The sequence below is a fragment of the Lissotriton helveticus genome, chromosome 3_2 (assembly GCF_964261635.1).
Source record: "Lissotriton helveticus chromosome 3_2, aLisHel1.1, whole genome shotgun sequence".
In the NCBI taxonomy this organism is placed as follows: Eukaryota; Metazoa; Chordata; class Amphibia; order Caudata; family Salamandridae; genus Lissotriton; species Lissotriton helveticus.
In genome coordinates, this window is record NC_136062.1 from 484766983 (window position 1) to 484778474 (window position 11492).

The 11492-nt window shown below is 49.4% G+C and overlaps 1 protein-coding gene across 2 annotated transcripts in view; it reads left to right on the forward strand.

Annotated features, from left to right (window-relative positions):
- F2 (coagulation factor II, thrombin) overlaps positions 1-11045 on the forward strand; it is a 312194-nt gene extending 301149 nt beyond the window's left edge. For both annotated transcript variants that reach the window (XM_078684422.1, XM_078684423.1), the window contains 2 exons: positions 4695-4765; positions 10801-11045. In XM_078684422.1, the coding sequence (XP_078540548.1) occupies positions 4695-4765; positions 10801-10944 (215 nt within the window). In that variant the 3' untranslated portion in view covers positions 10945-11045. The remainder of the gene's footprint in view (positions 1-4694; positions 4766-10800) is intronic.
- Positions 11046-11492: the final 447 nt, after the last annotated feature.

Below are 11492 nucleotides of genomic sequence, written 5' to 3' on the forward strand. Positions count from 1 at the left end.
TAACACACATCTTGGGAGTCAGACTGTAGTGTGCACTGCATCAGAATCACTAACACACATCCTGGGAGTCAGACTGCAGTGTGCACTGCATCAGAATCACTAACACACATCCTGGGAGTCTGCAGTGTGCACTGCATCAGAATAACTAACACACACCTTGGGAGTCTGTCTGCAGTGTGCACTGCATCAAAATCACTAACACACACCCTGGGAGTCAGTCTGCAGTGTGCACTGCTTCAGAATCACACACACATCCTGGGAGTCAGACTACAGTGTGCACTGCTTCAGAATCACTAACACACACCCTGGGAGTCAGTCTGCAGTGTGCACTGCTTCAGAATCACTAACACAGCCTGGGAGTCAGACTGCAGTGTGCACTGCTTCAGAATCACACACACATCCCGGGAGTCAGACTGCAGTGTGCACTGCATCAGAATCACTAACACACATCCTTGGAGTCGGCAGTGTGCACTGCATCATAATCACTAACACACACCCTGAGAGTCAGTCTGTAGTGTGCACTGCTTCAAAATCACTAACACACACCCTGGGAGTCAGTCTGCAGTGTGCACTGCTTCAGAATCACTAACACAGCCTGGGAGTCAGACTGCAGTGTGCACTGCTTCAGAATCACACACACATCCCGGGAGTCAGACTGCAGTGTGCACTGCATCAGAATCACTAACACACATCCTGGGAGTCTGCAGTGTGCACTGCATCATAATCACTAACACATCCTGGGAGTCTGAAGTGTGCACTGCATCAGAATCACTAACACATCCTGGGAGTCTGCAGTGTGCACTGCATCAGAATCATTAACACACATCCCGGAAGTCAGCCTGCAGTGTGCACTGCATCAGAATCACTAACACACATCCTGGGAGTCAGACTGCAGTGTGCACTACTTCAGAATCACTAACACACCCTGGGAGTCAGACTGCAGTGTGCACTGCATCAGAATCACTAAGACACATCCTGGGAGTCAGACTGCAGTGTGCATTACTTCAGAATCACTAACACACATCCCGGGAGTCAGACTGCAGTGTGCAGGGTGCACCATACCCAGGTGAGGGCATAGCTGCAAGAGCAATATGCCCCTACAGTGTGTGCGCCATTCACAGGCATAGGTTCAGTGAAGCTATTTTGAATGCATGGGCTGGAAGTTTATCAACACTAACTCCACAGCTCCATGATGGCTTCAATGAAGTCTGGGGGGCAGATTTACAATAAGTGGCGCATCCCTGCCTATCAGCAGGGATGTGCCACTTATTGTGCGCCACGGCTCCGCCACCATGGATGCGCCGCATTTACAATGCGGCGCACCATGGGGCAAAAACAGCACAGATGTGACACATCTGTGCCGTAAAGGCGGCGCATTGCTGGAGTTGCGTCGCAAGCTCGACGCAGCTCCAGATTGCTGGAGTTGCGTTGCAAGCTCGACGCAGCTCCAGATTGCTGGAGTTGTGTTGCAAGCTCGACGCAGCTCCAGCAATGCTCTGGGGGGCCCTATCTGTCCAATGCTGCATCAATCCTTACGCCTGCTTCAAGCAGGCGCAGGGTTTTGACGCAGCATGGGCTCAAAACCCCCCCCCGCCCCTGCGCAGGAACGCCTACTACTGGCGCAGGGCTTTACAACGTGACGCAACGTGACGCATCTCCCAGATGCGCCACGTTGTAAATACCCAGCACCATGGCGCATCTTTTGCGCCGCTGCTGTATCACAAAAGTGACACAATAGTGGCGTAAAAGAGGTGCAAGGGGCTTGTAAATCTGCCCCTGGGAATTTTGCTATCAAACTTCCCAGCACATTAAACCCACACTGACATCAGTGTGGGATTTATTGAAAAATGCACTCAAAGGGCATCTTAGAGACGCCCCGTGAAAATTGACCAACCCTGGTCTGGTTCTGACTGGCTCCCAGCTATCTGCCTCCACCAGACACATTTCTGGACCCATGGGTAGAGAGCCTTTGCTCTCTGGACCTGGAAACAAAACACATCCTGGGAAGAGGTGCCATGTCTTCTCCCACAGGATGGGCAGGGTCATGAAAAAGGGAGCTTCAAAGGCATGCCCCCTTTGTTAGCTGCCCCCAGCCATTGGCTGCTAACAGCAACTGGCTCCCACCGGTTCAGACCCCCAGTTTGGGCATGAGAAGCGGTGGGAAAACCTAGCCAAGAATGGAGGTGTGCCCACCTTTGCCAGCCCCACCCCTGGCACAGTGAAGGTCACCTCTAAGTCCCTGCCATCTTGGAGGTAGAGGGACCCCTCCAATCAGGAAGAGGCCCATACCTCCCTCCTACTGGAGGGTGGCATACTAGCAGGTGTAGACACCCCAGGGAAGAGACCTGCATACCTCCGTAATGCCCCTAAATTTAGTATTTTGGAGCACCCCTGAACTTTGCCTCTTCAGATTTGACGCAATAGGAAGGAGGAGGACTGAACAACTGGGCTGCAGAGGAGGAAGAGGACGACAACTGCTTTGGCCCCAGCCCTACCGGTCTTTATCCTGCTCCGAACTCCCTGCAAGCTGAACCCGGTGTGTCATGCAGCCAGCAGCCTCCAAGAACCCCGGGGATCTGCCCTGCCTTCCTAAAGAACTCTGATCTCCAGTAGACACTGGATTTGTTCAACACCAACCCAAGGCAGGCCCCCAAATCGAGCCATATCCCGCGATTCCACACCAATCTGCACCCGATGCCCAAGTTCAAGTGGCCCAATAACCCAGAGCGGACTCCCCAGTGATCCTGACCTGAGTTCCGTCATTAGACGTCCTCCACCAACCGTTAGCCTCATCCTGAAGGGCCCCTCTGACCGCATTCGGAACCAGTGCAAAGAACCTGACACCAAAAGACACCCTTGCACCTGCAGCTCCTGAGTCCTTATGTACCCGACCAACGGTGTCCAGCAACTCTTCCATTTGATCCTCCAGTCATTGGTTCCCTTCGTCCAGTCTTCTGGCTTCAACCTGCAGTCCTTTTCCTCAACCGACATTCTCCGTAGAAAAGCATTTGGTCCTGACAACTACTGAGCACCCTGCACCTGGCTGCCACCGTTGGTATGGACTTGGTGCCAACCTGGGACCTCCTTTTCCCCTACCTTAACTCAAGGAGCTTGACTCCCAAGACCGAGTGGCTTGCCTGTGAGCAGCCTCCAACTGAGGTGTCCCCAAACCTCAATGGCTAACATTTACACCCTACACTCTGCACCCGGCCACCCGAGAGACGCTGGAGGTGCCACTTGAGTATCAACATGAACCTTTGCTCTACCCTCCAAAACTCCAACCTTGAAACTGTTTACCTACCTGTAACCGAACACTTCGTTGTTCTCAGAAAATTCTATTGTGTTGACTGTCTTTTACTGCAACAAAAAGTAACTTAGCGCCTTCACAAGAGTTAACCTGTTTCTCAATGTTCGGTGTTGCTTAAACTGTTAGGAGTATGTTTCATGCCAAATTGGAAAAGTAATCTCAAAGTAATCCAAAAGTAATCTAAAGGTAATTTCAAGAGGTTTTCTAACAGTTTACCAATCGTTTTCCTAACTGCAAAAGTAATCTGAATGTTCCTACATTACTGCATTTTGAAAAGTAACATTATATGAAGAGTTCAACTTACCTGCTACTGAGTAAATCTTGGTTCGAGAAATAAAACAATAACATAACTTTTTATTCAAACAATTGGTCTGGAATCAGTATTTGAGTGTGTGATGTAATTTCTTGCCCGAGTACGTACAACAAATGCTTAACACTACCCTCTGATAAAGACTGACTGCTTGACCACACTACCACAAGAGAGTAAGGTATTATCTACTGCAGCTTCTGCTATACCTCTGGTGTTCCACTGGACTCTGAGCACACTATACCTTACTTTGGTATAGTATATACAGAGCCAGCTTCCGACAGCCCCTCTCCTAAATGTTATCCATTTGCCCTCCAAAGTCGGCTTCTCCTTTGAAGCTCATCTTCTGGGCTAACAACCACGTGGCTTCCTGCGGAGGGTGGTAACACCTCTCCTTTTCTGGGACTCATTAGCACGTCTCCCCGCAGGGCAGAACGCAGTCATGGGGACAGGTTCCTTGTGCAATCGTACAGGGCACTGAGACTAAAGCCAACAAAGTGGCAACTTTGTAAAAGTTGCACACGAAAGTGCGTTACATTAATTTCGACTTGAGAATATAGTCAGGCTTAATGTAACGAGCTGTTTGATACCTCGGAGTATCGAGTTAGTGACACCATTCAGGGGCCTAAACAGCTGTGGTTTGGCTTTGTCATTGCTTCAAATGGCAATGCCGGGCTAGTAGTTTAACACTGCTCTTCCAGTCTGCAATGGTGGACTGGGAGACTCATTTTACTTGTGTCACTCCCAAGGTGGCACAACCTATGGTGCAATCCCTGTGGTGACTAACTTACATGCCCTGGGTACAATATACTAGAGACTTACAGGTAAGTTAGTCTAAGCCAATTGGGACATGTTTTGGGGTTAGGGCACCGGCACAGAGGTCTGGGTAGCGGTAGCATCAGTCCAAAAGCATGGAGGTGACCATACAAAGAGAGGCATTCCCTTTCAACATGATGTCTCCATTTGTATAGGACTTGTCTTGTAAAGTGCTCTGTTGAATGAATGGATACATAAGTAAGTGTTAGGTGCTGGAATGAGATTCAAGCTAGCGGTCGCTGACTTACTCTCGGTTCCTTACAGGTTACAAACCAGATGAGCCAAACAGAGGGGACGCCTGCGAGGGGGACAGCGGTGGTCCATTCGTCATGAAGGTAGGTGACCCATGGAATAAGACTGAGAGACTACAGGCGGCACTCCTATGACGCAGTGCTTGTGGTACAGGGAGCTGGGTTTGAGTGACAGGTCGCGGCGTCACAGAGCGGAACCTGCCCTAATGACAAGGGTGACCACCCTAGAAACTACCCTCTCTAATCGTAGGGCGACGTATAGACATAGGGGAGCTTGACTCCATCACGGACAGGAAGGTGTCAAAGTGTGAGTGTAGTGAAGAGGAGACCCTGCCATAAGGCAGTGGGCATCATACTAAGGGAGGGAGTCAGAACTATGACACAATGTGCATCATAGTAAAGCGGGGCGTCTCCCCTGTGACACAGAGTGCATACGAGTAAGAAGGGGAGTCTCCCCTGTGACACAGAGTGCATACGAGTAGGAAGGGGAGTCTCCCCTGTGACACAGAGTGCATACGAGTAGGAAGGGGAGTCTGCGGTAGGACTGTGTGCATCATGTAAAGAGAGGCGCCTGCCATGTGAGACAGAGTGCATCATGGTAAATAGAGGAGTCTGCCCTGGGACAGTGTGCATCATGTAAAGAGAGGAGTCTGGCCTAGGATAGTGTGCATCATGTAAAGAGAGGAGTCTGGCCTAGGATAGTGTGCATCATGTAAAGAGAGGAGTCTGGCCTAGGATAGTGTGCATCATGTAAAGAGTGGAGTCTGGCCTAGGATAGTGTGCATCATGTAAAGAGAGGAGTCTGGCCTAGGATAGTGTGCATCATGTAAAGAGAGGAGTCTGGCCTAGGATAGTGTGCATCATGTAAAGAGAGGAGTCTGGCCTAGGATAGTGTGCATCATGTAAAGAGAGGAGTCTGGCCTAGGATAGTGTGCATCATGTAAAGAGAGGAGTCTGGCCTAGGATAGTGTGCATCATGTAAAGAGAGGAGTCTGGCCTAGGATAGTGTGCATCATGTAAAGAGAGGAGTCTGGCCTAGGATAGTGTGCATCATGTAAAGAGAGGAGTCTGGCCTAGGACAGTGTGCATCATGTAAAGAGTGGAGTCTGGCCTAGGATAGTGTGCATCATGTAAAGAGAGGAGTCTGGCCTAGGATAGTGTGCATCATGGTAAAGAGAGGAGTCTGGCCTAGGATAGTGTGCATCATGTAAAGAGAGGAGTCTGGCCTAGGATAGTGTGCATCATGTAAAGAGAGGAGTCTGGCCTAGGATAGTGTGCATCATGTAAAGAGAGGAGTCTGGCCTAGGATAGTGTGCATCATGTAAAGAGAGGAGTCTGGCCTAGGACAGTGTGCATCATGTAAAGAGTGGAGTCTGGCCTAGGATAGTGTGCATCATGTAAAGAGAGGAGTCTGGCCTAGGATAGTGTGCATCATGTAAAGAGTGGAGTCTGGCCTAGGATAGTGTGCATCATGTAAAGAGAGGAGTCTGGCCTAGGATAGTGTGCATCATGTAAAGAGAGGAGTCTGGCCTAGGATAGTGTGCATCATGTAAAGAGTGGAGTCTGGCCTAGGATAGTGTGCATCATGTAAAGAGAGGAGTCTGGCCTAGGATAGTGTGCATCATGTAAAGAGTGGAGTCTGGCCTAGGATAGTGTGCATCATGTAAAGAGAGGAGTCTGGCCTAGGATAGTGTGCATCATGTAAAGAGTGGAGTCTGGCCTAGGATAGTGTGCATCATGTAAAGAGTGGAGTCTGGCCTAGGATAGTGTGCATCATGTAAAGAGAGGAGTCTGGCCTAGGATAGTGTGCATCATGTAAAGAGAGGAGTCTGGCCTAGGACAGTGTGCATCATGTAAAGAGTGGAGTCTGGCCTAGGATAGTGTGCATCATGTAAAGAGAGGAGTCTGGCCTAGGACAGTGTGCATCATGTAAAGAGAGGAGTCTGGCCTAGGACAGTGTGCATCATGTAAAGAGAGGAGTCTGGCCTAGGATAGTGTGCATCATGTAAAGAGTGGAGTCTGGCCTAGGATAGTGTGCATCATGTAAAGAGAGGAGTCTGGCCTAGGACAGTGTGCATCATGTAAAGAGTGGAGTCTGGCCTAGGATAGTGTGCATCATGTAAAGAGAGGAGTCTGGCCTAGGATAGTGTGCATCATGTAAAGAGAGGAGTCTGGCCTAGGACAGTGTGCATCATGTAAAGAGTGGAGTCTGGCCTAGGATAGTGCATCATGTAAAGAGAGGAGTCTGGCCTAGGATAGTGTGCATCATGTAAAGAGAGGAGTCTGGCCTAGGATAGTGCATCATGTAAAGAGAGGAGTCTGGCCTAGGATAGTGTGCATCATGTAAAGAGAGGAGTCTGGCCTAGGATAGTGTGCATCATGTAAAGAGTGGAGTCTGGCCTAGGATAGTGTGCATCATGTAAAGAGTGGAGTCTGGCCTAGGATAGTGTGCATCATGTAAAGAGAGGAGTCTGGCCTAGGATAGTGTGCATCATGTAAAGAGAGGCGTCTGGCCTAGGATAGTGTGCATCATGTAAAGAGTGGAGTCTGGCCTAGGATAGTGTGCATCATGTAAAGAGTGGAGTCTGGCCTAGGATAGTGTGCATCATGTAAAGAGAGGAGTCTGGCCTAGGACAGTGTGCATCATGTAAAGAGAGGAGTCTGGCCTAGGACAGTGTGCATCATGTAAAGAGAGGAGTCTGGCCTAGGACAGTGTGCATCATGTAAAGAGTGGAGTCTGGCCTAGGATAGTGTGCATCATGTAAAGAGAGGCGTCTGGCCTAGGATAGTGTGCATCATGGTAAATCAGAGAGTCTTTATACGCAGAAGTGTATGCAGTTCCTAGCGAACACTGTAGGTCGACGTGCAGTGGGTCACACACTTGAAGGCAGGAGGACGGAAAAGAGACCCTCACCCCCCCCCCCCAACAGTGGGGTGTCTGCTTCATCATCGGACCTGCTCCTAATCGGGTCGGCGCAGTAATACCCGATCAGCGCCCTTAGCGGGGCATTTTGGCAGAGATCTTTATTTCCTTCGCCGAAAGGTGCTGTGCATGTGAGGGCCCTAGTGAGTGTAGATGTGGAGTGTAGAAGTAAGGTTAAAACAGGAAGTAGTGGTCCACCCAGAACTATTTTAATGATTGTGGCCACTATCCTGGTTAAAAACGTGAAAAGTAGCGCACCTCTGATATAAGTCCACACGATTGTGCGCATTAGGGTCAACATGTTTCTTGCCACTACAATAAGAAGGCAATTCTTCAGGACCTAATGGAGATCTATCCACACTTTTTGGTGGTGCTACACCATTAAATAATATAGTGACCACCCTTCTAGCACCCTAAAAAGTGGTACCTGTAGATCAATGAAGTCAACCTGTAGGTAATATAAGCATAAGGTACATCAAGACATAGTATGAACCAACTTCATATACTCAGTGTTCTAAATAGTGATAAAAGGCATGCTTCACACTCAGTGGTAGTGATCATGCACGGCGATGAGGAGAAGCAGAGATTAAAATTGATGATGTGGACTAAGGAGCATTATATGTGGAATGTGGGAGCTCCCAACGTCCAAGGAAACTCTCCCAATTAGGGTCAAGGAGATGATACATCGGTGGCCGCTCCTAACGTCCAAGGAAACTCTCCCAATTAGGGTCAAGGAGATGATACATCGGTGGCCGCTCCTAACGTCCAAGGAAACTCTCCCAATTAGGGTCAAGGAGATGATACATCGGTGGCCGCTCCTAACGTCCAAGGAAACTCTACCAATTAGGGTCAAGGAGATGATACATCGGTGGCCGCTCCTAACGTCCAAGGAAACTCTACCAATTAGGGTCAAGGAGATGATACATCGGTGGCCGCTCCTAACGTCCAAGGAAACTCTACCAATTAGGGTCAAGGAGATGATACATCGGTGGCCACTCCTAACGTCCAAGGAAACTCTCCCAATTAGGGTCAAGGAGATGATACATCGGTGGCCGCTCCTAACGTCCAAGGAAACTCTCCCAATTAGGGTCAAGGAGATGATACATCGGTGGCCGGAGGGCTCAAGAACTGAAAAGTTCAGTGTCTTTAATTGACGAGAGAGATAAAGGCAATCTAAAAAAAAAATATACTAATTGCTGAAAGGAGCTCGCTAATAGGGGTCCGTGTATACCAATATTGATCCTGATAAGGCGCATGTTACACGCTTCTCCCAGCACACGCTGCACATCGAGGTCCCACCGTTTACCCCCTCACGCCGTAGCCCGTATGGTAGGCCTGGTGTGCCCATCGGTAAAGCCCCCCGCGCCTGGCGTGCCAAGATAGTCACAACGTATATCATAACATCACGGCTGTGTGGTGGTCTAGATACTGAGCGCACGTGTAATCATACAGCCCATTGGTGAGACGCCCATCTTGCCTCTAAAATTGGCCTCACCCTACTCCCGTGAGGGGTTCAGGCCATAAGTGAGTAGTCAGAAATGGGGATCTCTGCACGTAACGGGACCGATGAATCCCTCGTGGGAGCCGCATGAGGCCCCACACAGAGCCCCGGTATCAGTGGTACTCGTGACCATCAATTCTCGTAGTAGTAACCAATTATTAGTACCTACTTAGATATCCAAGCTCAAGTCCGCAGACCTACCCCTGCTCCGCCGGCCCCTCTGGTACACTGGAAGCCGCGGAGACTCTCAGTATAACCAAATTACCGGAGGTGCACGGGGTGGGAACTTCCGGCTGCACGTCAGCCACGTACGGACATGCGCAGTGTTAAGTCAAGGCGCCATTCGATGGTTGGCAATAGATGTCTACGTTGGTCACCTAACATGGCCAACCAACAGTGTTGGTATCATGTCAAAGTTGGCGTGAGTAGGTACGTCAGGTATCGTACGCACTACTTCGTGCAGTTGTGCAAAGAAAGTGTCATAGCAGTTGGGGCATCTCATACGAGTATATGCCACTGCAAACCGCTCAGAATGTTATTCGCAAATGCAGAGCGTACGTCTTAGTCCATGTAGCAGGTGGGGGTTGTGTGGGGTTTAGTTGGTGAAACCCTGGGAGTGCCCTCGTGTACAACTTACCCCTCATAGTGTATGAGTTTGGTATATGTAATTATTAAGGAGGACTGCACAGTGGTCTAGGGTTAGATGTTGCTGTCGGAGTCAGTGTCAGTGGTTGATGAAGTCCTCACGACCACCTCATCTGGTCGTTAGTAACGTTCTGTGTCCTGGCTAGATAGCTCATCTCGTGAGTGCTGCCCAGGGTATGTCCTTATTGAGACCCTCTATCAGAGAGTCTGCCCTAGGACAGTGTGCATCATGGTAAATCAGGGAGTCTGCCGTTTCACACAGAGTTTATCATTGTAAAGAGAGGAGTCTGCCATGTCGCACAGAGTGCAACATAGTAACGCAGGGTATGTCCTGACGACAGAGGGGGAGTCTGCCGTGTCACACAGAGTGCATCATCGTAAAGAGAGGAGTCTGTCCTAGGACAGCATGCCACTGGATGGTAAACCCCACAAGTTGCTATGGACAAGGGGTCACCTCTGCTGCAATGAGTTAGTTGTTCAAGTAGCTGAGGAATACATAATTAGCCTGACATAGATTTGGACTACATTGAACAATCTGGACATTTCTAGAGGAGGTGATAAATCTGGAGAAGTCTCACTGGGGGAAATTGCTTCCCAAATTCTGCCCCGGGAGTCAAATCGTCTCTGGATTTGAAGTGGTCAAGTCTTTCTCCAACGGGATGAGACGGGGACATGCAGTGCTTAATTTGTATTAAAAAACACATGCCAGGCCAGTCTCTGGAGGCCACCCACAGCTTACAACACCTATTGCGGCTGCCAATGGCAGTGCCTCCACAACGACTAACCCTCACACTGCTACAAGTGCGGCATTTCAGACTCTACGGGGCCCCTAAAGCTAGAAGAGTGGCTGGTATTAGTTGTCATTAATGTATATTGAATTAATAAATAATTGTTGTTCTACTCATCTTTTAATTGCACAAACAGCGCCACCATGTGGCGGGTGTCATAAATGTGGGTGCTGACAATTAAGTGCCGGTACCAAGCAACAAAAACCACCAGCTCAAATTAAGCACTGGGTGAATGACTGTTGTCTCTCTTCTTCCCCTCCAGAGTCCAGATGATGACCGCTGGTACCAGGTCGGCATCGTCTCCTGGGGCGAGGGTTGTGACCGGGATGGAAAGTATGGATTCTATACGCACCTGCACCGCATGCGCCAGTGGATGATGAAGACCATAGAGAAGTGTGCGAGCTAGGAGAGTATGCCGCCTGCACTCGCGCATCCACCGAGAGAAGCAAAACATATCCTACAAATGTCTGAAAAATACAAGCCAATAAAAGACACATTCTTGGGTAATCGCTCTCTGTCTCTGCACTTTTGTTTTGTGTTGAATCACAAGAGCACCAACCAGGAGGGAGCATCGGTAAGAACGACAAATTACTTACCTCCAGTAATACCTTATCTGATAGACTTCTAGCTACAGATCCCTTACAAAAACCCCAGGAGTCAGACTGGCTCTGGCAAATCTTGAGCAGTACTGCTGTGCGCTGACAGATGGAGTTGAACGGCTTTGCATAGGCATTTTCTGCCCCGACTGTGACACGCGTATAGAAGTGCCACCCCAGCACTCTGACATCAGTTTCTTTCATGGCTATTTGTGTGCCAGAAGCACAGAGCCATGTAAGGCAGAAAAGTCCAGTTCATAGAGCAGGGAGGATCAGTAAGGAAGCTGTGGCTAGAGAGAGTCTACTTTAGAATAGATACCAAAGCAATACCTCCCCAGAGGTGGGCATGCAAACTGGC